This window comes from Vulpes vulpes, chromosome 7, assembly GCF_048418805.1.
Source record: "Vulpes vulpes isolate BD-2025 chromosome 7, VulVul3, whole genome shotgun sequence".
NCBI classification, from domain to species: Eukaryota; Metazoa; Chordata; class Mammalia; order Carnivora; family Canidae; genus Vulpes; species Vulpes vulpes.
The window spans coordinates 19368832-19393677 of NC_132786.1; the positions used below are offsets into that span (position 1 = coordinate 19368832).

Here is a 24846-nt window from a genome sequence, read left to right on the forward strand (position 1 = left end):
GAAAGATGCAAACATAGAAGGCAGAGGTGGCCAATGGACAAATGTCCTTATCAATTCTGAGTCAAGAAAGTCAGCCTTGGGTGGTCAGTGAGGTAAAAGAGCTGATTCTATGGCTTCTGTATTATGTCAGGACCTCCTTGGAGAACTCATATTACAAACTCATTTTTTAACCAAATATATAATAAGGCCTAGCAGTCTTTCCAAGTTTTTTTTTTTTAATCTAGCATCATTTTGCTTTGGCTTGAAGAATTTCTTTAACATTTCCGTTATGCGAGCCCTAGTGGGATCAGTTCTCTCTGGTTTTCATTGTCTTCAATTTTTTAAAACAATTTTCATTCTCGATGGATAGTTTTACTGAATAATGAATTCTAGTCTGATCTTTTATTTTTCTTCAGCATCTTAAACATATTCCAATATTTTCTGGCTTATATGGCTTCTGATAAGAAAGCAGATGTCATTCTTATTGGTTCCCTATATATACTGTCTTTTCCTCTCCTGTGGTTGACTTAAAATTTTTCATTTTCTTTGGTTTTCAGTAGTTTGACCATAAAGTGTCTGAGTTTGTTTCTCTTCCTATTTTCTACTTAAGGTTGATTAAGATTGTTGGATTTCAAAGTTAAAGTTTTTCATCAAATTTTTAAAATTTTGGTCATTAAGTTGTTGTTTTTTTATTAATTCCACCAAGTTCAGTGTTATTTTCTTCTTGGATTCTAATTGCATTAGACTGCTTGATGCTATTCCACTGATCACTAGTGCCATATTCATTTGTTTTCTTCAATATTTTCTTCACAATATTTTCAATTTCTTGTTTTAGTCTCAATAATTTCTCTTAACTTGTCCTCAAGTTTGTAGATCCCATCTTCAGTGTCTCATATGCTTGTAGGTACATCAACTTGGGTGGTTCTTTTTTAAAATTTCAGATATTTTATTTTCTAGTTCTTTTTAGAGTTTATATTTCTCTCCTGAAATTCTTTAGTTCTTCAGATTTAGTTCTTTCTATTTTTTACTTTTTTAAAAAGATGTTATTTATGCATTTGACAGAGAGAGAGAGAGAGAGGAAACACACACAAACAAGGGGAGCAGCAGGTAGAAGGAAAAGAAGCAGGCTCCCCACCAAGCAGGGAGCCTTATGCGGGATTCGATCCCAGAAGCCTGGGATCATGTCCTGAGCTGATAGCAGACACCCAACTGACTGAGCCACCCAGGCGCCCCAGATTTAATTCTTTTTAGAGTTTATATTTCTCTCCTGAAATTCTTAGGCCATTATATTTATTTTTCCATAAATCTTTAATATGTGTATAATTGCTATTTTAAAGTCCTTATCTAAGGGGCACCTGAGTGGCTCAGTTGGTTAAGCACCTCGTTTTGTCTCAAGTCATGATCCTGGGATCCTGGGCTCAAGCCCCACATCGGGCTCTCTACTCAGCAGGGATCCTGCTTCTCCTTCTCTCTCTGCCCTCCCCCTTGCTCATGCTCTCTCTCTCTCTCTCAAACAAATAAATAAAATCTTAAAAAAAAAAAAAAAGTCCTTCACTGATAATTCCAATGAATGAGTCATCTGTGGTTCTGTTTCTACTAACTGTTTAATCTTTTGATTATAAGTCATATTGCCCTGATTCTTCCTGTCATGTAAATTTGTATTATATTCCAGACAAGTATGTTTACCCTGGTTTTGTTTATTTCCTGAAGAGTACAAGTTCACTGATCTGTCTGCTGGTTAGAATGATCACATCACTGGCTCCCAAATTTGAGCTGAAATTAGAATGAGCTGCCACTTTAAATAGAATTAATTCACTTCTGATTCATGCCACCTACAATAATCTCCTATACAACCATTACCAGCTTTTTTATCTAGTCAGCATCGGAATTGGGATAGTGTAAGCCTCTAAATGAAAATGGTTTTACTTCACTAATAGGGCCTATTGGGATCAACTGACTTCTGTTTTCTTGACTACTCTACTCTGCTTTTTTAGGAAAAATGTGTGATGGGAAAGAGAGGAGTTATTAAGATAAGCAATTTGGTTTTCCCCTTGGGATCATACAGATTCCAATATATTTTAATAGTTCACAATGTCAAATGATCATTTAATTCCTCCTCCACTCTGCAAAGTCTACTTTCTCTGGTAAGTCAATACCTCCATTTGTTTCTATCCAAATCAAGTGCCTACTCCAGGTATAGAAGACAGACTCCTCCAGCTCTCTGCTCACCTAGGAAGGACTCTTCTACAAAGAATTCAGTTCCTCTTGGCATCCACATTCTTCACTACACAAAGAGAAGTATGTTTTCACTCTAATTCCTTTTGTCAGTATGAAGACCAAAGGTTTCTGCATCTTTCTCCAACCCAACCAGAAGCAAAAAAAATCAATCATTTCAACTGACTTTTTTTCTTTTTCAAACTTCCTTCAGTTTGTCTTTAATAACAACACACTTTTTGGCTATCGCCCTATTTCTCAAATATTTACACTGCTTTCTCTTTAATGGTTCCTTAATTGTAAGGGTCTTTGGAGTTCTGTCCTCAGCCCTTTTTCCTTTATGCCCTACACATTTTCTCTGAATGATTCCCCTCTCCCATTCATTTGTGTCTTAGAGCACGCTGATATTTCTTCAAATATACTTCCACCTAAGTCCTTTCTCCTACTCCTTTATTAACTGAAACTCATCCTGAGTTCTCACACAAATGTCAGGTCATTGTGATATTTGTGTCTCTCTTAGAACTTTTATATTATGCCTTTGACTTCAGTGACCCATTGTACATAATATTTGAAGGTGAAATGCACATTTTAGCTTCTGATTTGGCTTACAGACTTCTATCTCCTTTTATGTTATGCTATGAAACCAGGAAACCAACATCCTGTGAAATTGAGTCCTGGATACCACCTACTTAGTTGGTATTTCTAACAACTAAACTTTGATTATCACGACCTCCCTCTCCCCACAAAAAGGAAAGTAGAATCTCCATGACACTGAAAGAGTGCTCCAAAATCCTGGGGCACAGTGGACCAATGTCTTTCACATAGTATTTTATTGAAGGAGTTATTTCCTTATGTACTCCTTTCCTAAGGGAATATTTCGTTTATTTTATCCTTTTGTAACTCTGGGGGTGCTTATAGTTGAGTTCTGAGCACACCAAGAAAAGATAAGGAGATATCAGGCCTGAAGAATCTTCCTGGAAGGTTTGAACTTCTTATTGAAGGTCTGTTCAGGGAGGATGTTTTCCTTACAACTCAGGAATTCAGTACTTTCCATGTCATCTTTATTGACTTTATAAGGACAGAGAAAAAAACAATGAACATGCAAATACTGAAAAAGGAGAGAAGAAGTGGAGGAGGAAGAGAGGAAGCAGAGGTCCTGGATAGTTCCAAGTCTCAGGATTCTCAGGGCCATAGACCTCAGATGGGTTCCACAACTGATGGCAAGTCAGTGAGTAACAGGGACCAAGCCCAGACACAGTGATAAATAATCAGAGGCTAACAGGAATGTAGAGGAAAATGGAGACAGAGACAATTGCTTTCGTATAGGAAGGTGACCGCAGAAAGCACCAGTAGGGACATAAGGATATGAGCCGATCCGGCTTGCACTGATAAGTATAAACTGTAGAAACCTGGGTATTGGTCTTGTTGGGGACCCCATAAATTTGTGTAGAATACACTTTAGAGTTACCTCACTTGGGGAGCAGTAGATAATTTAATAAGCAAGGACACTGAAGTATCTAACCACTCACTTCTGACTGTCATTGATAAAGTCTGCCCTGGGAAACACTGGCTCTCCAACAACTTCAACCTGTCCCATGCACTAGCTAAGCAATTCTTGTAGCCAGATAAACCCCCACACAGAGAGTTACAAGTGGCTGAAGTAAGACATTATGTGCACTCATAGAAATAGTAAATGATAAGGAATTATGACAGAAGCACTGAAGGCATCTTCATGAAAAGTACATGTCGAGCTTTAAAGATTTAATCAAGGTCAATCTGCATGGCTTAGAGTAGGATGAGGCTGGTGAGATGTAGACACCTTTTTTTTTTCTTTTTCAAGTTTTAATTTAAATTCCAGTTAGCTAACATATGGTGTAATTTAAGTTTTAGGTGTAGAATTTCATGATTCATCACTTCCATACAACACCTGTCATAGGTGGCCTCCTTCATCCCCATCATCCATTCAGCCCATCCCCCACCCCACCTCCATCGACCCTGTTTGTTCTCTAGAGTTAAGAGTCTGTTACTATTTGCCATTCTTTCTTCTTTCTCCCCTACATTCAGCTGTTTTGTTTAATTCCGCATATGAGTGAAATCATACAGTATTTGTCTTTTTCTGATTGTCCTATTTTGCTTAGCATAATACCCTCTAATTCCATCTACATCATTGGAAATGGTAAGATTTCATTCTTTTTGATGGCTGAGTCATATCCCACTGTATATACACAACATTTCTTTTTTATCCATTCATGAGCTGATGGACATTTGGGGAGCAACCAGCATCTTACTCTTAAGGAAGCACTCACTTGCAGAGATAGCACTTGAGTGAATGCGGGAGGGAGCGCCTCCTTAAATTTTGTGTTCTGGACACTACCACAGTTACCCCACACTAAGCCTGGGCCTTGCTGATTTAGTAGGAGAACAAGAGGCTTTCTGCTTCAGCAACACTGAATGCCAATAGTAGGGGTGTCAGTCAACCAAGAAATTCTGTCTCCCAAAAAGGATGGGAAATACTGGAAGCTGAGTATCTTCCCTACCTTTAAAAAAAAAAAACAACAAACAAAAATGGCCAGCAAGAAAGAGATGGAAAAGCAGCTCCCAGCCCAATAGATTGGTGCTCAGGCTAGGGTCCCCAAGAAGAATAGTCAGCTTCAGAAAGTTTATGTGTGTTAGGTCAGGTCACACAGCTGGTTAGTGACCTTACTGGGTCTATTGCCAGTCTTTTGTAGCCTGTTCACCATGTAACAGTTGGCTCTAGAAGAGAAAAGAACTAGAATTGGTGATGTCAACACAGATATCACCAAGCCTAGTAATAAGGCTAATTTAAGAACTATGTATAGGTACTCATCTTCAATGTACTAGCTAGCCCTTGGGCCTTCTATATGAGCTGGGAAGCTTGCATTTCTTAGAGGATGATGAGATTCTGCTTCCAGACTCTTCTGACAGATTGGATCCGAGAGCACTGGCCACATGAATGTCCAATCAATAGATAGGTGTTGAGAACAGCTATCACATTCTTTGTTCTGAGGCAAAAGACTCTCTGGATCTATTTTATTTTTTAAAAATCCCTAGAGAGTGAAAGTAATTAAAGATTAGATCAGTAACCAATTCTAGAAGTCAAGTCAGCCCTGGGGCACCTGAGTGGCTCATTCGGTCAAGTTCTAACTCTTCATCTTGGCTCAGGTCTCGATCTCATGGTTGTGAGTTCAAGCCCTGAGTTGGGCTCTATGTTGAGTGTGGAGCCTACTTTAAAAAAAAAAAGACATAAAGTCAGACCATGGGGGCACCTACCTTCCCATCCTTGGCTAGAGGAAAATATTTGGTACTGGGGGCCCTGCTGGATTCACAAACCACCTTAGTCACAGCAGGGGGTAGGTTTTTGTAGGACAAATGCTGCAAACCCACAACTCATGGCAAACACTTCCGTCCCTTTAAATTGTCACCACTGAGCCCTCCCTCCAGGGACTCTGAGCTCTGAGAGGCTCTGAGACTTCTTCCCTGCACTGGGGGGAGCAGCCTTCTGTACTCACAGCTGAAGGGAAAGTACTAGGTCAGGGGCCTCTAAAGCCAACATCACAGCCTGTTATTGCTGCTGCAGAAAAGGAGAGCTTGTAGGGGAAGGGGGTCTCCCCGAGCAGTGGGAGCTGTGACCAACCAGCAGGAACATGGTTCTGAGAGTGTTTATTGCCTGAGCACCTACATTCCACTGAACACCATGTGGGTGAGTAAGAGGCAGAGCAATCAAGATCATGCCTCCAGGTTTTTAAAGATGTTCTGAGTTTCAAATAGTGGAAGTTCAGAGAAGTCTGACAAGCATCTTCTCCTGCATGGAGGGTACGCACAACTGTTTAGGGGCAAAGCCTGTCTCCTTCTACATTCTCATAATACAGTAAGAGAAGTGGGATCAGGAACAAAATGCATTTGGGAAGGCACTAAAGATTGCCCAAATTGCATATTCAGCAAAGGCAAAAGATTGCTGTGGGCCATAACTAATCTAACCTCAGAGCAAGTCACAATGTGGGAAATCTAGATACAAATGAATTCGTTCCCCTCCCTCTCCTCACTGCCCACTCTAGGCCCTTAGGAGACATCTGAGGTTAGGAACTGGGTCTTCAACCCCTCTCTCTGCATGACCTTAAAAGGGGTCATCCACTCTTTCATTCCAGCCTCCCCCTCCCAGCTGCAAGCATACTTCAATTTCCTCATCTGTACAATGCAAGAGTTTGAATGAATAACTGGTTTCCATATTCTGATTGGTGGACTGATTACATCAGAAACATCGGATCAAGAACCAGACTCTCTGAGGATGGCCCACAAAACTGTTTATTTTTAATGAACACTCAAGTAATTCTGAAAAGCAGCAATTTTGGGAGACACTGAACCAGATGAACTTTGAAGACTCAGAGTATTAAGAATATGGGCTTCTATATGTTTAAAGTCTCAACAATTGAGACCCCCAGATTTAAGCTGGGGCTTACTTCTCTCTTAAAAACTAGATTAAATCATTTCAACACCCTTTCTAAACAATACAGAAAATTCCAGTGACCTACTGGAAAGTTCAGTGAATTGCCTACAGCACACTTTCTCATTTCCAGCATTGACAAGGACTTCATGCTGTAGCTACATTCTTGTTCTGTGCACTGAATCTTCTGGCTGTTTCTTCACTTCTGCTCAGGGGTCAGTTATGGGACTTTGCTGATTTGGATGCATAAGATAACTAATCACCTAAGGCCTGTGGAGTGAACTTTACTGAGGACTTTGGGGACGTGGCAAGGGTGTTACTGCAGAAACACAAAAAGCTTTGGACTGAGTATCAGGTAATCCAGGGGCACAGGCTGTGTGCTTGTGTCCAGGCACTCCGGTGCTCAGGCAAACTTGTTCACTGAGTGCTTAACTGCATTAAATCAGGTCGGAATTGGGTAAAATCACTTACTCTGAGAGGCCTCAGAATCGGGGCAAGGACAGTAGGAGCCAGAGGGCAGTGGCCCATGTCTCCAGCACACAGATCATATTCAGACAAATTGCACAAGCAAAGTGTTTGGTTTTCTGAGAGCTGATCATAGGCTCTTCAGATCAGATACATTCTCTTTCTAATTTCCAAAAACAAAAGGCAAATTCTCTTCTTGCTTTTTCCCCAGGCCAACCACCCTCAGGCGGATCCCCGAGTCACTGAGCCAATTCCTGATTCCCAGGGTTTTCCAAAGTCTCCCCTGGCTGTGGAACCTCCTGGGAAAACTTAGTACCCACAGCTTAGGTCACTGACACAAAACTACCTGCGAAAACTAGCATCTAAAGCTCCCTCGCGGACACAGAGGATGCGCTATAATCTGCCCTCTGCTTTCTGTATTTGGGGTCCCTGGAAAGACAAGCCAAGCCCCCCAAAAGTTCTCACGGTATCCTTCCAACGCTAGCCAGGTCCTTCCAATGTTTTTCGCTAAATTCTGATGTCAGGGAAGGTAGGAACCATGCCTTTTTCACTGTGGTGTCACCAGCTCTTTGGACCTTGCCTGACCCATTGTAAGTAGGGGTGACAGATGAAAGAATGAGCGAGTGAACCAACCAATTGTGTTTGGAACTCTTTGAGGCAAGCACGGGAGCTGCTGGCGCTGGCGGCGGAGCTGCGCGGCGCGGCCCCGGACGGCGGGCTCCGGCGGGCGTGCGAGCGGCTGCGGCCGGGGCGGCCGGGGCGGGGGCGGGGCGGGGGTGCTCGTGCCGCGGGGGGCGCGCTGCTGCTCCTCCTGCTGCTCCGCCGCCTGCCATCCCCGCGCCGCCGCGCGCTTGTATCAAGTCTGCAAAGGCTCAGGGCTCACTTCAAGCGTTTAGAGGTTACCTCTGACTATTTGCACAGTTTTAAATGAATTCGTCTAACTTTAAAACGTCCGTAATTGAGGGGCCCCTGGGCTGCGCCGTGGTCGAGCATCTGCCTTCGGCTCAGGGCGGGATCCCGCGTCCTGGGATCGGGCTCCCTGCATGGAGCCTGCTTCTCCCTCTGCCTGCGTCTCTGCCTCTCTGTGTGTCTCTCATGAACAAATAAAATCTTAAAAAATTTTAAAAAGTCCGTAATTTATTTTAGCAGTCTTGACGCATTTTTCCTTTCTTGAAAACAATAGTGAAGTGACTGGTAGTTTTGAGGAGACAGTGGTTTCATAGCAAAGAGAAAACATTTTTATTTGGAGCATTTATAAAAATTTAGACACTCGCTTAGTCTGCCTGAGCTGTTACATATTAAAAAGACCAAAAATACCACAGACTGGGCGGCTCATCAAACACAGAAGAATTTTCCCCAAAGTTCTGGAGGTTGGATGTCAGAATGGAGATGCTGGCTGGGTCAGATTCTGGTGAGAAGCAGACTGGGTTGCAGACTGCTGACTTCTGGCTGTGTTTTCACCTGGTGGAAGGGACGAGTCAGCTTCCTGGGGCCTCTTTTAGAAGGACACAATTCTTTTTTCTTTCTTTTTCTCTTTTCTTTTCTTTCTTTTTTTTTTTTTTTTGTATATTTTTAAATTGGAGTTCATTTGCCAGCATATAGCATAACACCCAGTGCTCATCCCCTCAAGTGCCCCCTCAGTGCCTGTCACTCAGTCACCCCATCCCCCCGCCCACCTCCCCTTCCACCACCCCTTATTCGTTTCCCAGAGTTAGGAGTCTCTCGTGTTCTGTCTCCTTTTCTGATTTTTCCCACTCATTTTTTCTCCTTTCCCCTTTATTCCCTTTCACTATTTTTTAAACTCCTCAAATGAATGAGACCACATAATGTTTGTCCTTCTCCGACTGACTTACTTCACTCAGCATAATACCCTTCATTTCCATCCACGTTGAAGCAAATGGTGGGTATTTGTCGTTTCTAATGGCTGAGGAATATTCCATTGTATATATAGACCACATAGAAGGGCATAATTCTGAGTCATAAGGGATCTACCCTCTTGACCTACTCATCTCCCAAGGGCCCCACCTCTAAAACTATCCTCTTGGGCATTGAGTTTTCAACATACAAAACGTGGAGAAACTACACAAACATTCAGACAAAACCAGACACCGACCCTCCTTAATACCTGTCTAGTTCTTATATATGGCTACATATTGCCCTTTGGGATCCTTCTAGGTTTTATTATTGCCTGTGAGAGAGATGTCAGGTCTTGCATGTTAATGTTTACTTCTGATATATCAGTCTATCTACTTTATAACAATTTATTGCCAAAAAGACAAATGTGAATTATACTGAAAATAATATTTTCCAATTTTGTAGCACATATGATGGTTCATGGCCTACCAACATGAAGTAGAAATTTAGGTAATGTCTTCAACATGATTATTGATCTGGATTTTTATACAAAAAAAAAAAATTGAGCTCCTCAGACAATGGAGAAGAGAAGGAGCCACAGGTGCATTGGCAGAAAGCCTCAGAGCCCTAAATTAGGAGGGTATGCTGGTAGTTTGGAGTTTTATGGGGGTGGGCCAGCCCACGAAAGTACTTGAAGCCTCATCATTAGAAAATCAGATGCCTTCCTAGGGTTGTGTAACCAACTGATAGGATTTCCTTATTTCTATTTCAGAATGTGACAAAACACTTTAAAGGAAGTCAGTCCTTCTCTTTAAATCAGCCATACTCTCTCTAGTCAAGAGGTGTGGATCCCAGAGGAGGCACCTACTCACCTGGCCCAGGGCTCAGGGGTGGGAAAAGAAGGTGGTTGTGAAAGGGGCCCCAGAATCCCAGAGAAGCTCAGGCAGGATAAATACAGAAACAAATACAAATCTAGGCCCTTCACATTCAAACTGTGAAAACCCAAAGATAAAGAGAAAAACTTAAAAATAACTCAGGAGGGGAAAAAGGCATTATATTAGAGGAATAAAGATTGTAATTACAGATGATTTCTCGTCAGAGCCTGCAATCCAGAAGACAATTGAGAGATATCTGTGTATCAGGGAAAGAACAGATGTCAACCCAGATTTCTAAAAACAATAAAACTAGCTTTCAAATATGAAGGTGAGCTAAAGACTCTCACAGAAGCTGAGCTGATTCACTGCCAGCCCATCTGCAGTACAACAAATATTGGAAGAAATTCTCTAGACTGAAGGAGTAAATGTGATACCAGACAGACATTTGTGTTTACCTAAAGAAATAAAAAGCTCCAGAAATGGCAAAAAAAGAAGATAAATATAAAGGACTTATAGCTCTAAAAGATAATTATCTGAAACAAAAGCAGTAATAGTGTATTGAGGAACCTACCACATATCTAAAAGTCCCAGGAGGTAGAAATTATAAGTACTTGTGTAAGTTTCTTAAATTACACATGAAGTGGCCTAATATTGCTTACATGTAGACTGTGATAAATGGTCTAAACACCCCCAAATAAAATGCAGGGACTCTAAGATTGGATTAAAAAGCAAGACCAACCATATGCTATTTAAAAGAAACTCACTATAAATATAACAAGTATATTAGTTTTCTGTTGGTGCCTAATAAATTATCTCAAACTAGGCAACTTGAAACAACATACGCTTATTAGCTCACAGTTTCCGTGGGTCAGGAGTGTAGGCATGGCCTAACTGGGTCCTCTGCTCAGAGTTCCACAAAAGCTCTGTCAAGGAGTCAGCCATGCAGTGATTCTCATCTGAAGTTCAGGATCCTTTTCCAAATTCATTCAAGTTGTTGATAGAATTGAGTAGCTTGTGGTTGTAGGAGTGAGGTCCTTCTGGAGGGTCCTACAGGCTGCCCCTCTTGATAGGCAGTTCACAATATGGATATTTGCTTTCTTCAAAGCCAGCAGAACAACCTCTTTCTTTTAAAACTTTCTTGGGGATCCCTGGGTGGCTCAGCGGTTTAGTGTCTGCCTTTGGCCTGGAGCATGATCCTGGAGTCTGGGGATGGAGTCCCACATCAGGCTTCCTGTGTGGAGCCTGCTTCTCCCTCTGCCTGTGTCTCTGCTTCTCTCTCTCTCTCTCTCTCTCTCTCTTGAATGAATGAATAAATAAAATCTTTTAAAAAAATAAAACTTTCTTGATTAGGTCAGGCCCTTTTGGTATAATCTCCCTTTTGACTAACCTAGAACCAGAAGATCAGGGACCTTAATTCCATGGTAGAGTCCCTTCACTTTTATCATGTAGAATGGCTTCCATCCTATTCACAGGTCTGCCCATGCTCAAGGAGAGGGGAGAGTCCAGGGTACGTACACTGTCATAGGGGTTTTGGGGGCCAGTTTTAGAACTCTGTCTACCACAACAATATCGATAGGTTAAAAGTAAAAAGATACATAAGGAAATACCATGAAAATGCTAATGAAAAGAAAGCTGAATCACTATATTAATAGAAAAGTAGGCTACAAACAAGGAATATTATCAAAGAAAGAGGTGGCTGGGTGGTTCAGTCACTTAAGCATCCAACTCTTGATTCTGGCTCAGGTCATGATCTAAGAGTGGTGAAATGAAGCCCCACATCGGGCTCTGCACTCTGCTTGGAATCTGCTTGAGGTTCTCTCTCCCTCTGTCCCTCTTGCTCATGCTCTGTCTCTCCCTCTCTCAAATAAATAAATAAATCTTTAAAAGAGAGAGAGAGAGAGGTAAAAACAGACATTGCAGAAGGATAAATACGTCAATTTACCAGGAAGACATAACAGTCCTAAAAATGTATTCACTTAAAACTCCTTCAAAATACATGAAGCAAAAGCTAAACAAATCAAAAGGATAGATAAATCCAAAAGTATAGTTAGAGACTTTAACCGCCTTTCTTAGTATTCAGTAAAACATACAGAAAATCAGTAAGAATACAGGAGGCATAAGATTGGACACTTTCCCCTTAAGGTCAGGAAAAGGCCAAGATAGCCATCCTTATCACTCCAATTCAACATCATACCGCTCACTTAGCCAGAGAAATGAGGCAAGGGGGGGAAAAGTCATAGAAAGCGGAAGGGAAGTAATAAAGCTCTTTACTCAGAAATGACATGATTATCTATGTAGAAAATCCTAAAGAGTTCAGGAAAAAAAAATCCCAGGACTAATAAATTAGGTTAGCGAGGTAGGAGAATGCAAGGTTAACATGCAAAATTGATTATATGTCTGTTTACTGGCAATGAACCATTGGAAATTGGAATTAAATCATCAGTACTATTATAATAGTGAAGCGGGAGAGCGAAGTTCCTGTCTCACAGAGTCGAAGAATGAATCTTGTGGACAAAGGAAAGCGAGTAAAGCCTTAGATTTATATTAGGTGAGGTTATAGAAAAAGCTCTCAGGAGTGAGAGTGCTCCCAACAGGGTTGCCACTGAGGGCTTTTAGGACCAGACTTTTATTGAAAGCTAACCAGGGAATTTAAATCCTTTTAACATCTCCACTGATAGCACCATTGAGTAAGGATTAGTGATAACACCTTTAATGGCTTACTTCCTTTTTAGAGACTGGTAATTTTTTGTTGGTCACAAGTAGCTGTTAGAACAGGATCCCAAAAAAAAAAAAAAAAGAACAGGATCCCACCTCTGACACTTAGGACAGGATGGTCTGGTTTGTTTTTTTTTTTTTATCTCTAGTTTCCTTACACATCCACATTTGGGGGATTTTTGTGAGCCTGATCCTGTAACTCCCTATCTGTCATTACCTAGTCCCACCTGTCCCCTACTCAAGAGCATTAAAAACCACAAACTACTTTGGGGTAAATCTAAGATTTTAAAGCTGAAAACTACAAATGTTGGTGAGAAAAATCAAAGAAGACCTAAATAAATGGGGAAACAGCCTATGTTTGTGGATAAGAACATTCAATATTCTTAAGATGTCAATTCTCCCCCAATTTCATTACACAATGTCAATCAAAATCCGAGTGGGATTTTTTGTAGTTATTTACAAACTTCTCCTAAAATTTATATGAAAAAACAAACAACAAAAACTATTTTGAATGAGAAAAATTTGGAGGATTCACACTCCCCGATTGCAAGCCTTACTATAAATCTACACTCATCATAACTGCAAGGTATTAGTAAAAATGACCATACATATAGATCAGTGGGACAGAATAAAGTCCAGAAATAGACCAATGGCAATATGAACAATAAATTTTTGGCAAAATTTAGCAGGTAATTCATTAGAGAAAGGATAGTCTTTCCAAGACTGGAAAATGGACATCCATTTGGGGAAAAAAAAAAAAAAAGAATCTCGATGCATACTTTACACCATATACTAAAATTAACTATGTGATTTTGTGAATGGCATTTCTCTACTAGCATTGGTCTCTTTATCTGTAATATGAGAGAGAGAAAAAAAAGAAAAAAAAACTATTCTAGATGAGCTCTGAGATCCTACTAGCTCTCATCTCCCATGGCTGTCTTGCCTTCTGCTTCCACAGAACTCATTTACTCACTGGGTTAAGCTTGCAGATGTGTGCAAGCACGTCTCCCTGAGGCTAATGGCACCAAAGGCTTTGGGCATCATAGAAAAATGCAGGTGGTGGTCTCTTAGGACTTCTTATGTTGTCACTGAACTGTTTCTAGCACCTCTTGTGCAAATCAGCCCCCTTCACTGTTCCCGGTTTTGCATTCACTTTTTATCCTTGCCCGGGGCTGTGCTTCCTGGTCTCTGAGGAATAGGTTTGGAGTTTATTTTCCCCTTGGAATAAAGGCAATTACCTAACACAGGTGGTCACCCCAATTACCAGGTGAATTTAGGATGAACTGTGCGTAACAAATAGTATTGTCAAGTCCTCTTACTTGGAGACTAATTGTAAATAATGCTGCAAATACAGTAGTTCATCTTTTAGTTTTGTTGATTGTTTCCTTAGCTGCGCAGAAGCTTTGTATTTTGGTGTGGTCCCAACGGTTTCCTGAGGCATGAGAAACAAATGCAGAGTAATTGTTTTACATTCACTACCTTAGCCTTAAATGTGAATCAGTTGACAAATACAAGAACCACAGCCCCCCCCCCCCCCAGCCCCACTCCCAATAAATGGACACAGAAGCTTCAGGCCCCTAAAGCCTCTTAGGGCTGGTTTGTCAGAGGACAGAGAAGGGGCAGCCAGCCAGGAGGTCTGGAGAGTCCTTCAGATCTCGTCCTTAGAGCTGTTCTTTCAGCCCCTCCGTCTACCAGTTCAGCCTTGTGTCCCTGGTAAGCAGGAGCATTCTAGAAGCAGAGCCTCGAACAAGGGTCTGAGGAGTCCGGCGGAGCAGGTGCTCCTGCCATAGACGCGGAGGGGAGTGGCTGGTGCCCCACTAGGGTTTTCCTGGGTCACTGGGGGCGTCCGGGGGTCCGTCACTGCCCTCAGAGCCTCTACCTCCAAATTCTGCTTGTTTTAAAGAGTCAAAAGAAGGACATGGGAGAGGGCATGGCAACCCCGGTAGGCTCCGGCAGGAACCGTCCCCTTAGGGGAGCCACCCGCCGCGCGCTCGCTGCTCTCCGGCCGCTGCGCGCAGGTTTGGCCACGGACCCCGAGGGACCGTCCCCATCGGCATCGGCGCGGAGCGGGGGGTCGTGCTCCCTAAGCCAGTTTGCCTTCCGGTGGCGCCGAGGCCCAGCCCTGGAACCTGCCGCCTCCCGCGCGGCTCCTCCCCAGCTGCACCCACCTCTGCTTCCTGCTGCGCCCTCGCCTCCCCGAGAGCCCGCGCCCCCCCGCCCCCGCCCCCGCTGCGCCGGGAGCTCGCGTGTCCCTGCCGCCCGCTCCCCGAGCCGCCCCGGGAGCCGCCCGCGGTCCCTCCCCGGAGAGCCGCCCCCCCTCCAGCTGCCCGGAGAGCCTGACCCCCCGCCCCCAGAGCTGCCTGTGCCGCCAGAGCCGCCCGCCTCCAGGCCCCAAGCCGCCCGGAGAGCCGCGGTCGAGCACCGAGCCCGCAGCGCCGCGCCTGGTAAGGGGAACCCGGTGCCGGTCCCAGCGTCTTTGGGGGTCTGAGGGCCCACGATTTGGTTCCAGCCGGTGACTCTGGTGTGATCTCGCCCAGGTTACCGTCCTTGTGGGTTCGCGCGTTGGTGGACCGGGTTGGTGATGGTCAGAGCCCCGGGCACAGCCGCCCTGGGGTGGCCGCGGACACAGGCTGGGCCCCCCTGACCCTGCGCTCCCAACCCAGCGCATTTCATGGCGCGACGGTCTTCTCCGTCGCGTTGCCTCCTTCTTAGCTCCTACGATCTCCGAGGCCCCGCAGGGTTTCATAAAGCTGGACTGATATTGTCCTCCCATTCGACAGATGAGAAAACTGAAACTCCAGAGGTGCCCTGGCTGGGAGGGGACACACTTCTCATTCTCAACTCTCCTAACTTCTCACAGCCCTCCCACCACTCCCAAGCCCTGACTTGTGCCAAATCCCAGAAAGGTCTGGTAGAGAAGGATGGATTCTCAGGGTTGTAAAGGGCAAATACGGATCATTATCCCCCTCCCAACCCCCACCCCAGGAGCCCAGCATTTCAAAGGAGACTCCTCAGTGGACATTGTCTCTTGACTTTGATCTGAAAGCCATTCTATTCTCCCCATTTCCTGTGACATGATGTAGGACTCTATCCTGTGACAAACAGACTATGCTCAGGGCACATGGAAACAATCCTTTTGTCCACTAATTCTTAGTGAGACACAGATCACAACATCACAATGACTAAAGTACCCAACAAGTGACTTATACCAGGAAATACAGGGACTGGGCAGATGAGTGAAGGGATACTTATGAATAAGGTAGATAAATACTTTTATCTATCCTAGAACAGCATTAGAGAGCCTGCTTTTTCATAGTTTGGTAAAATAAAGTATCATCATGATAAAATCTGGCTCATATAATTTTAAAATCAAAGTGCACTTTATGTTCCTTTGCTTGAAACTCCTACCTAAGCGAGATCCTCCCACAATCCCTGTCTGATACTGTCATAATCTCTGCTTGCATGCTGCCCGCCACTCTCTCGTGATACCTGGCCCCATTTTGGAGAAGATTAGTAGAATTTTCCTTTTGGAGAAGAAATCTGCCTCCAATCCCTGTTTCCACTTTTGCCTACTCTGAGACTGACGCCACATTCCTTTGGGTGTATGTACAGTCCTTCCCCCGGTCTTTTCTGACACTTTATTCTATCCTGTTAATATTTTGTCTATGACTCATTTTAGCATTTCTGTCAATATCCTTCCAGACTCGCCTCTGGACACTTAAAAAAATATTTTATTTATTTATTTTATTTTAGAAAGAGAGAGTAGGGGGATGGGCAGAAAGAGAGAATCTCAAGCAGATTCCGGGCAGAGCATGAAGCCAAGCAGTGGGCTCAATCTCAGGACCCTGAGATCATGACTTGAGATCATGATCAAGAGTCTGACGCTTAACCGACTGAGCCACCCCTGGACACTTTCTTATTTGTCGATATCTGCCTAAAAATCTATCCCTCAGGGAGACGTATGTCTTCCCCTGCAGGCTGACTACTCAGAAGATGGTTCAGGAGAACGACCCGGCTGCATCTCAACCTGAGTTTGATTGGCTTTTGTGTCAGCCCCATTGGTCACACTTAAATCAAAACACCAGATTGTTTTAAATCGAAATACTTCAATTTGGAGTGACTCCTGCACTTTTATTTTTGAATAATCTTTTTAAAAAGACACATGCTCTCATAATTTTGGAATACAATTCTCTGTGTTGATTTTAAGGCAGGCTTTCAGTAGGTCAACATCAGTTTATGTCCTGACCGTGGGATGGTAATGTTGTATGTGGTGTCCCAAGAGGCTTGTGAACTTGTTTGGAATCTTCTCTCCTCCCCCCTGTGGAATCAAGAGAATATGCAAGTAAAGGAGCCTTTTTTTTTTTTAATCCTTTCTTTTTTTTAAGATTTTATTTATTTACTCATGAGAGACACAGAGAGAGAAGAGAGGCAGAGACACAGGCAGAGGGAAAAGTAGACTCCATGCAGGGAGCCCAACGTGGGACTCAATCCCGGGACTCCAGGATCACATCCTGGGCTGAAGGCAGGCGCCTAACTGCTATGCCACCCAGGGATTCCCCCCCCCCCTTTTTTTTAATCTTAGCTCCACGGCAATCTGATGACCTTGGGCAAGTCATTTGATGTTTAATTTCCTAATATTCTTTTTTTTAATTTTTAATTTTTAATTTATGATAGTCAGAGAGAGGGAGGCAGAGACACAGGCAGAGGGCGAAGCAGGCTCCATGCACTGGGAGCCCGACGTGGGATTCGATCCCGGGTCTCCAGGATCGTGCCCTGGGCCAAAGGCAGGCACTAAACCGCTGTGCCACCCAGGGATCCCAATTTCCTAATATTCTAATAGAAATTTCAACACCTATCTTGATCACATCACAAGGAATTTAGAAAAACAATTAGAATCACAGACATGAAGGAATTTAGGTTAGGGATGGCTGCACAAGGATGCTTCCAATGATGAAGCCCATTGTCAACATCCTCACCACTGTTATCATCGGCTTTTTGAATAGATTGATTCCAGAATATTTTCTGAAGTTCCCAAACCTCAGAAAATGTCATCTAAAATACAAAAGATGCCAGAGAATTTGAGCAGTTTTAGCAAAAGTTGGAGTATAATTTACCAGAAACTAGGATAGCCCATGGTAGATGGTGAGGAAAACGCTCTTCTCTGGGCTTAAGGAAAGGAAGAAGAGGAGGAAAAGGAAGGAGAAGGAAAGGAAGAACGGAAATGAAGGAAGTAAGTTGTCTCAATATACTCTGGTAACGTGGAAGTAGAGAGTTTCTCCCAAAGAGGACCCCAAAAGATCCACCGTGTGAATAGAATGTGCAAATTTTATTTCTATATGACGGGAGCAACCTGAATAGCAAATAAACTATGAAAATAATTTTTGATTCAGTGGAAATTAGCAAAATGCAAGTTTAAGCTAATTAAGATGTCCTTACTTATACCCATAAGAGTGACAAAAAAAAATAAGTCTAATTAGGTTTAGGAATTCTCATATGTGGCTGGTGCCAGTGTGGGAGTTCACCCAACCATCCTGGGGTCCTAGTTGGTAGTACCTAGTCATCTGGCAACTGTCTCTCCCAGGTAACTTGTTGCACATGTGCACGAGGAGACATATAGGATCATTCTACAGCATTGTTTGTAGTAGCAAACATGTAGTTTGAAACAGCTTAAACGTTTGTGAGTGAAGGGGTGCCTGGGTGGCTCAGTTGGTCAGACTCTTGATTTTGGCTCAGGTCATGATCTCAGGGTCATGAGATTAAGCCCCATGTCTGACTCCATACTCTTTGCAGAGTCTGCTTGAGATTCTCTCTCTCCCTCTCTCTCTGCCTTTCCCACCTGTTCATACTCAAATAAATAAATAAATAAATAAATGTTTTAAAAATTATTGATAAAATATTACATAAATAGCATCATTTATATAAAATGTTTCAAATACAAAAACCATACAATATCTATAGAGACACTGTATGTAGAAGTATAAATACACAAATGAGAATGAGCCATAAAATCCTCAGAATATCGGTTGCCTTGGAAGGACAGAGGGAGGGGGACTAAGATTGGAAGCCGAAAAATGTGAATGGAGCCATATGTGTAATGTTTCCACTTCTCGATCAAACAGAACAGCTGCAGCCAAGATGCTGAAATATTTACATTTTTCATGGCAAACGATGCCATTTGTTTTATAACTCTGTGTATTCCTCCACTTAAGAAGTTTGTTTCATAACTGCATCACTTTTCAGACTGAAAAGGGACACATAATAGAGCCTCAGAGTTCCTCTCAATTATGGTTGCATGTCTCGTGCACACTTACCTTTTAACATCAAGGAAGAGGACCCAATACTCTGCCTCATTTGAATGAAACTTTTATGCTAATGGTTGTGTAGATTTCCAGTTAAATCTGCTGAGATACAAAAAATGGTGATTTGGAGGAGACCAGAACCTCAGAGCCCACCAGGAAAGAAGTTGTATTAAAATCTGAGCAGGTGGGGCATGGGCTAAGTGGTTGAGTGGCTGCCTTCAGCTCAAGTCATGATCCCAGGATCCTGAGATTGAGTCCTGCATCGGGCTCACCACAGAGAGCCTGCTTCTCCCTCTGCCTGTGTCTCTGCCGCTCTCTCTCTGTCTCTCATGAATAAATAAATAAAATCTTTTTTTTAATTTTAAAATAAAATAAAATCTGAGCAGGCTATGACGTTATCTTCAATTTGTCTTGAATGTCGATTCTTTCCCTTCAACTATGGCACCATCTTTTCTCTACCCACGACTTGGAGGGTGGGCAGGGCTGGGGGTGGAAGGGGTAAGGAAGATGTCAGTGCTCACCTCCCTACCACTCTTTCCTCTCCTGTCAGTCCCTGAAGGAGACCTGTCCCCTTTCCGCCCTACCACTGGAAGGAACCTTGTACTTTCCTCTTTGCCCCTGGAGTATCCATCTACCACAGCTTCTGGGACTGGAAATTCTCAGGACTTCTGACAAATCAATGTTATTTACAGAAAGGCAGTTTTCCCCCCTGTATTCTAGCAAGTTCATCTACTTTGATTCCAAACAATAATAGTAATGTCCCACTCCTGCTTCCATAGAAGAATGCACTCTTCATTTTATGCCTTTAAAAGTTGGAGAGAGATAACTGATTTGTTTAAAAATATTTCCTAATTTCCTGTAAGTTGAAAAAAATTTTTTTCAACAGTGCATTGCGTTAACATAACCTAGCTTTGCCTGATTTGCCTAAAGTTAGTCATAGATGTTTGAAAGTATAATATGAGTTAGAAAATTAGCAATGGAAATGGCTTATCCTAGGATAATTATTCTTAGACGTCTGAATTGAAAGTGTTTCAGGCCTTAGCAACTCCCATATGGACACTTGCTTTTATTCCTTTTCTGTTTTCTATTCCAGAAGAGCATGGAAGGGCTTCAGAGGAGCAGATACGGAACGATGGCTGAAGGTAAGAAAGCCTGGATGTTCTCAGGAGCTCCAGGCACCTGGGAGAGTTGTTGCTCTCCCTCCACCCACCTCCATCTCAAACACAGGGACAGAAACCCCGCTATTCTAAAGTAAATAAGAGGGCAGCCCCGGTGGCTCAGCAGTTTAGCACCGCCTTTGACCCAGGGCCTGATCCTGGAAACCCGGGATCGAGTCTCATGTCGGACTCCCTGCATGGAGCCTGCTTCTCCCTCTGCCTGTGTCTCTGCCTCTCTCTCTCTTTCTCTGTGTGTGTGTCTCTCATTAATACATAAAATTTAAAAAATAATAATAAAAAAATAAAGTGAGGAAGAGGGACTCCTGAGTGGCTCAGTGGCTGAGCATCTGCCTTTGGCTCAGAGCGTGATCCCAGGGTCCCGGGATCAAGTTCTACATCAGGCCCCCTACAGGGAGCCTACTTCTCCTTCTGCCTGTGTCTCTCATGAATAAATAAATAATCTTTAAAATAAAAATAAATGAATACATAAATAAAATGAAGAAGGAGGCAATTATCACTTGTTCCTTACCTTCCCTATTATCATCACACCCCACACACTGTCATGCCACGTGACCTGTGGGAAACGTGGAAGTGAAACTCCATGTCAGTTTGGAGGATTTGGAACATGATTGTGAAAAACAATCTCTCTTTCCTGGTCTGCTCCGAACTGGAAAGAGGCTAAGTTCCCGTAGAGATTGAGTAATGGTGCTTGCTGCAAATACTTAAGGAGAGGAAGAACCAACACAAAGTAGAAGGAATAAAGCAAGAGATTTTAGGAGACTGAAATGAATATAATTCATTTGGACTCATAAGAAGTCTAAAAGTCCTGGGGTTCTCACCAGCCTTCATCCCTTGAAGATTTTTTTTTTTAAGGTTTTATTTATTTATTCATGAGAGACACAGGGAGAGGCAGAGGGAGAAGCAGGCTCCATATAGGAGCCCGATGTGGGACTCCATCCCAGAACCTCGGTATCACATCCTGAGCCGAAGGTAGACGCTCAACCACTGAGCCACCCAGGTGTCCCCCCTGAAGATTTTAGCTCTTGGCTCAGAGTCGCCCTCCCCAACACCACTTCTGTGATCATTTCCTGTAACTCAATCAGACAGATCTCCCCAACACGTGCTTCTACTGCTCTTCCGCTCTTCTTCAGCCTCCAGTCCAGGGGCATCTCCCAGACTTTGTCCTTGACATAAACAAGTCTTTTGTCATCTCAGTTGCAAATGCCCAACTGCCCACCAAGAGAGTAGAGACCCAGGGCCATTCAGCTGGTCGTTGACGGAAGAGTACTGTAGCTGGCATCTGAGACGTCCTTTACCCCTGAGGTTTAGATGCACATGTTGGGTACTGCTGTGCGGGCATGCCTGGGGATCTGTGGGTGGAGAAGAGGTGATAATATTTTCTCATTTGTGGCTTCTCATCCTCTGCCTCCTTCTAATCTTATATTTATTTAGCATGAAAATGGCCAAAGCACCATCTGTGAAAAAGCACGGGGACACATTCTTTTTCTAAAAAAAACAAAACAAAACAAAACAAAAGCCATGTTTTCCCTGCTCTAGATGAAGTGCTTAGAGCATCCTTGGGGCAGTGCCTCACTTGGCCGTGGGTCTAAGCATGAGCTTCTAATGTCAGCTTTTTGGGATCCATGAACATCTTCAAGTGGTATACAAACTTTTGTGTGTCTTTAGATATGATTGTTTTGGGGGAGGGAGGTTCACCAGCTTTCATGAGATACCATGAAGGCCCATAACCTAAAAATACTAAGAATCACTAACTTAGGGGTGCCTGGGTGACTCTGTCGTTGATGTGTCTGCCTTCGTCTCAGGTCATGATCCTGGGGTCTTGGGATCAAGCCCCATATTGGGCTTCCTACTTATGAGGAGCCTGATTCTCCCTCTCCCTCTGCCTGCTGCTCACCCTGCTTATACTCACTCTCTCTTTTTGTCAAATAAATAAATAAAATCTTTAGAAAAATAATCACTAACTTAATAGACACAACAAATTGTTTTTTTATAGGCAGAGACGAAGATAACTGGTTTGCAACACCACCCACCCTGAGGATCATCCTGGTGGGCAAGACAGGCAGCGGGAGAAGTGCCACAGGGAACAGCATCCTCTGCCAGCCGGTGTTCGAGTCCAGGCTGGGGAACCAGCCTGTGACCAAAACGTGCCAGGGGGAGACAGGGACCTGGAACGCAAGGAGCATCCTGGTGGTCGACACGCCCCCCCTCTTCGAGGCAGAGGCTCAGACCCAAGAGCTGTACAAGGCCATCGGGGACTGCTACCTGCTGTCCGCCCCAGGGCCCCACGTGCTGCTGCTGGTGACCCCACTGGGGCGCTTCACTGCCCAGGACGCGGTGGCCGTGAGGAAGGTGAAGGAGGTCTTCGGGGCGGGGGCCATGAGGCACGTGGTGGTCCTGTTCACCCACAAGGAGGACTTGGCGGGCGAGTCCCTGGACGACTACCTGGCGGACACGGACAACCACAGCCTGAGGAGCCTGGTGCAGGAGTGCGGGAGGAGGTACTGCGCCTTCAACAACAGGGCCACCGGGGAGGAGCAGAGGGAGCAGCTGGCCAGGCTGATGGCCGTGGTGGAGAGGCTGGAGAGGGAGACGGGCGGCGCCTTCTACAGCAACGACCTCTTCTTCCAAGCCCAGCTGCTGCAGCGAGGCGGAGGTGGCACCCGCGGGGCGGAGCTGGGGGGCTACCTGGCCAGTGTGCGGGTGCAGGTGGAAAAGCAGAAGCGAGACCTGCGAGGTCCCGGGAGTACCTGGGCCTGCCCGGCGCTCCTTAAAATCACAAAGTGGATGCTTTCTCATATCGGGATTTCTGCGGTCCTTATTATATGCCTTTTGATTTTCCTTGCCACTTTAATTAACCTGTGTATTACTCATGGGCACTGAGCCTTTTCAGGTGATTGCTGCATCAGCTGGTTTGTGTGTTCAGAGTCACCATCTCTGGGCCAGAGCCTTTGATTTTTTTACCTAATGTCACGTTCCATTTCTCTCCATCACATCTGGACACGCTGTCCATTTTCTTCAAGCCTTTTAGGTAAATAAAACCCAAAGGAAAAAAAATATTTTTCTTTTTTGTTTTGTTAAGAATTGTGATGGTACAAGAGAAACTGTCACGAAGTGGTTGGGACGTGCAGGGAGGCAGGTGGCGGGGGGCGAAGCCATGGGGATGTGCCACCTCTGGGCCCTGCTTCAAGCCATTGTGCTGTTGGGGGAGACACGTGTGTTATATTAAAAGTTGGTGACAGAATGCCTTATTTTATTCAGAAACATGCTCTGATTTCATCAGAGTTAGTCATAAAAGCTGACACCCACCCCCCTACCCCCTGGGAGAAAGAATGATGAGGAGGGGTAAGGGCCAGTTCCTGAGACCAGAAGAGGCCCTGGAACAGGTACAGGAGGGGGTCATAGCAGCACGATAGGGGCTGAGCCTCAGGAAAAGCAGTCACTAGGAAATTATCAGTGGCTGAGAAAACAAAGGAACTGTAATTTCTTAGAGTAGGGGTGGTAGGGCTGGATAGTGAATAAAATTTTAGGCTTAAAAATGGTCTATAGTTGGGTGCCTGGGTGGCTCAGTGGGTTAAGCATCTGCCTTTGGCTCAGGTCATGAGCCTGGGGTTCTGGGATCAAGCCCCACGTCGGGCTCCCTGCTCCTCAGGAAGTCTGCTTCTCCCTCTCCCACTCCTCCTGACTTGTGCTCTCACTCCCTCTCTCTCTCTCAAATGAATAAATAAAATATCTTTTTAAGAAATGGTCTATAGTCTACTCAATTCTGTCCTGGTAATGCAAAAGCCGCCACAGGCTCCAGGAGGCTGCATTCCCATAAAGCTTGACAAACTATGACCTTTGAATTTGCTGTAACTTTCACATGTGGCCATAAAAACATTATTCTTCCTCTGATGTCCTCAACCATTTTAAATTGTGAAGGCCTTTCGCACCTCACAGGCTGTATAAAACACCTTGCAGTTCAGACTAGGTCCATCTCACAGTGTGTTTCCTGTTGCTGGTCGAGCTACATCGCATGCAACATCTTAACCTCAAACCCAGTACAGTCCAGTTCAATCAGATGTGCTCTCTGTGGGAATTTGAGGAAAGTGTCATACCCAACATTTCAATGGTAGTAAAGAGAAGAGGGCAGACCTTGGGGTGGACTCTAAGCCGAGGTCATGAATTCAGTGGAAACAGACAAATCAGATGAGGGGCATCTTTGGTAGCCACCCCCTGCCCTCCTTCTCTGCTCCTTTGTATTCTGGGAGGGAGACCTGCAGTCGTCCCAGGCAGCCTGTGGCTGGATGGGTAAATAGCTAATTCTGGGGTGAGTCTTAGGGACTCAATGTGACACCCAGGGGTAATCTCCAAACCTCTATGGGTGACAAAGATACCACATTGACCTCTACAGCTGCATTGAGTAATTGACTCCAGACATGTCAAAAGACGTTATATTCAAGTCCTCAAACCCGGGACATGCCAAGTTTTCAGACCAAGGACCACCCCCTGAAGGCAGCATTCTCAATTTGTGCCACCTTACCGGATCTCTCCTTGCTTGAGTCAATCCAGTGCAGCTCCATTTACTACGGGAGTGCTGAGAGCTGGGTTCTACGCCGGGCACCAGGAATATGAGAAAAATGGTACACGGCTCCTGCTCTACATAAGGGATCACGTGATAGAGGGATAAAGGGCGCACAGACATGGATGTAAGAGTAATTTGTTCAGAGGTAAGATGTTGGCCAAAAGGATTGCACACAGGCTCCCTAGACAGGGTAGTGTTTGTGTCTGTCTAGGAACACGCTGACTGGCCTCTCTGGGCAGTCCCT

General features: G+C 44.2%; 1 protein-coding gene across 2 annotated transcripts; it reads left to right on the forward strand.

Annotated features, from left to right (window-relative positions):
• The first annotated feature begins 14800 nt into the window (after positions 1 to 14800).
• GIMAP5 (GTPase, IMAP family member 5) lies at positions 14801 to 23783 on the forward strand. Of its 2 annotated transcripts, none has more exons than XM_025993810.2 (3): positions 14801 to 15008; positions 19957 to 20005; positions 22035 to 23783. In XM_025993810.2, exons 2-3 carry the CDS (start codon positions 19963 to 19965, stop codon positions 22919 to 22921), a joined length of 930 nt encoding a protein of 309 aa, XP_025849595.2. In that variant the 5' UTR covers positions 14801 to 15008; positions 19957 to 19962; the 3' UTR covers positions 22922 to 23783. The 2 variants fall into 2 exon arrangements, with proteins under 2 accessions (XP_025849595.2, XP_072619226.1); XM_072763125.1 differs by having other exon boundaries at positions 14922 to 15008; positions 19960 to 20005.
• The last annotated feature ends 1063 nt before the right edge of the window (positions 23784 to 24846 follow it).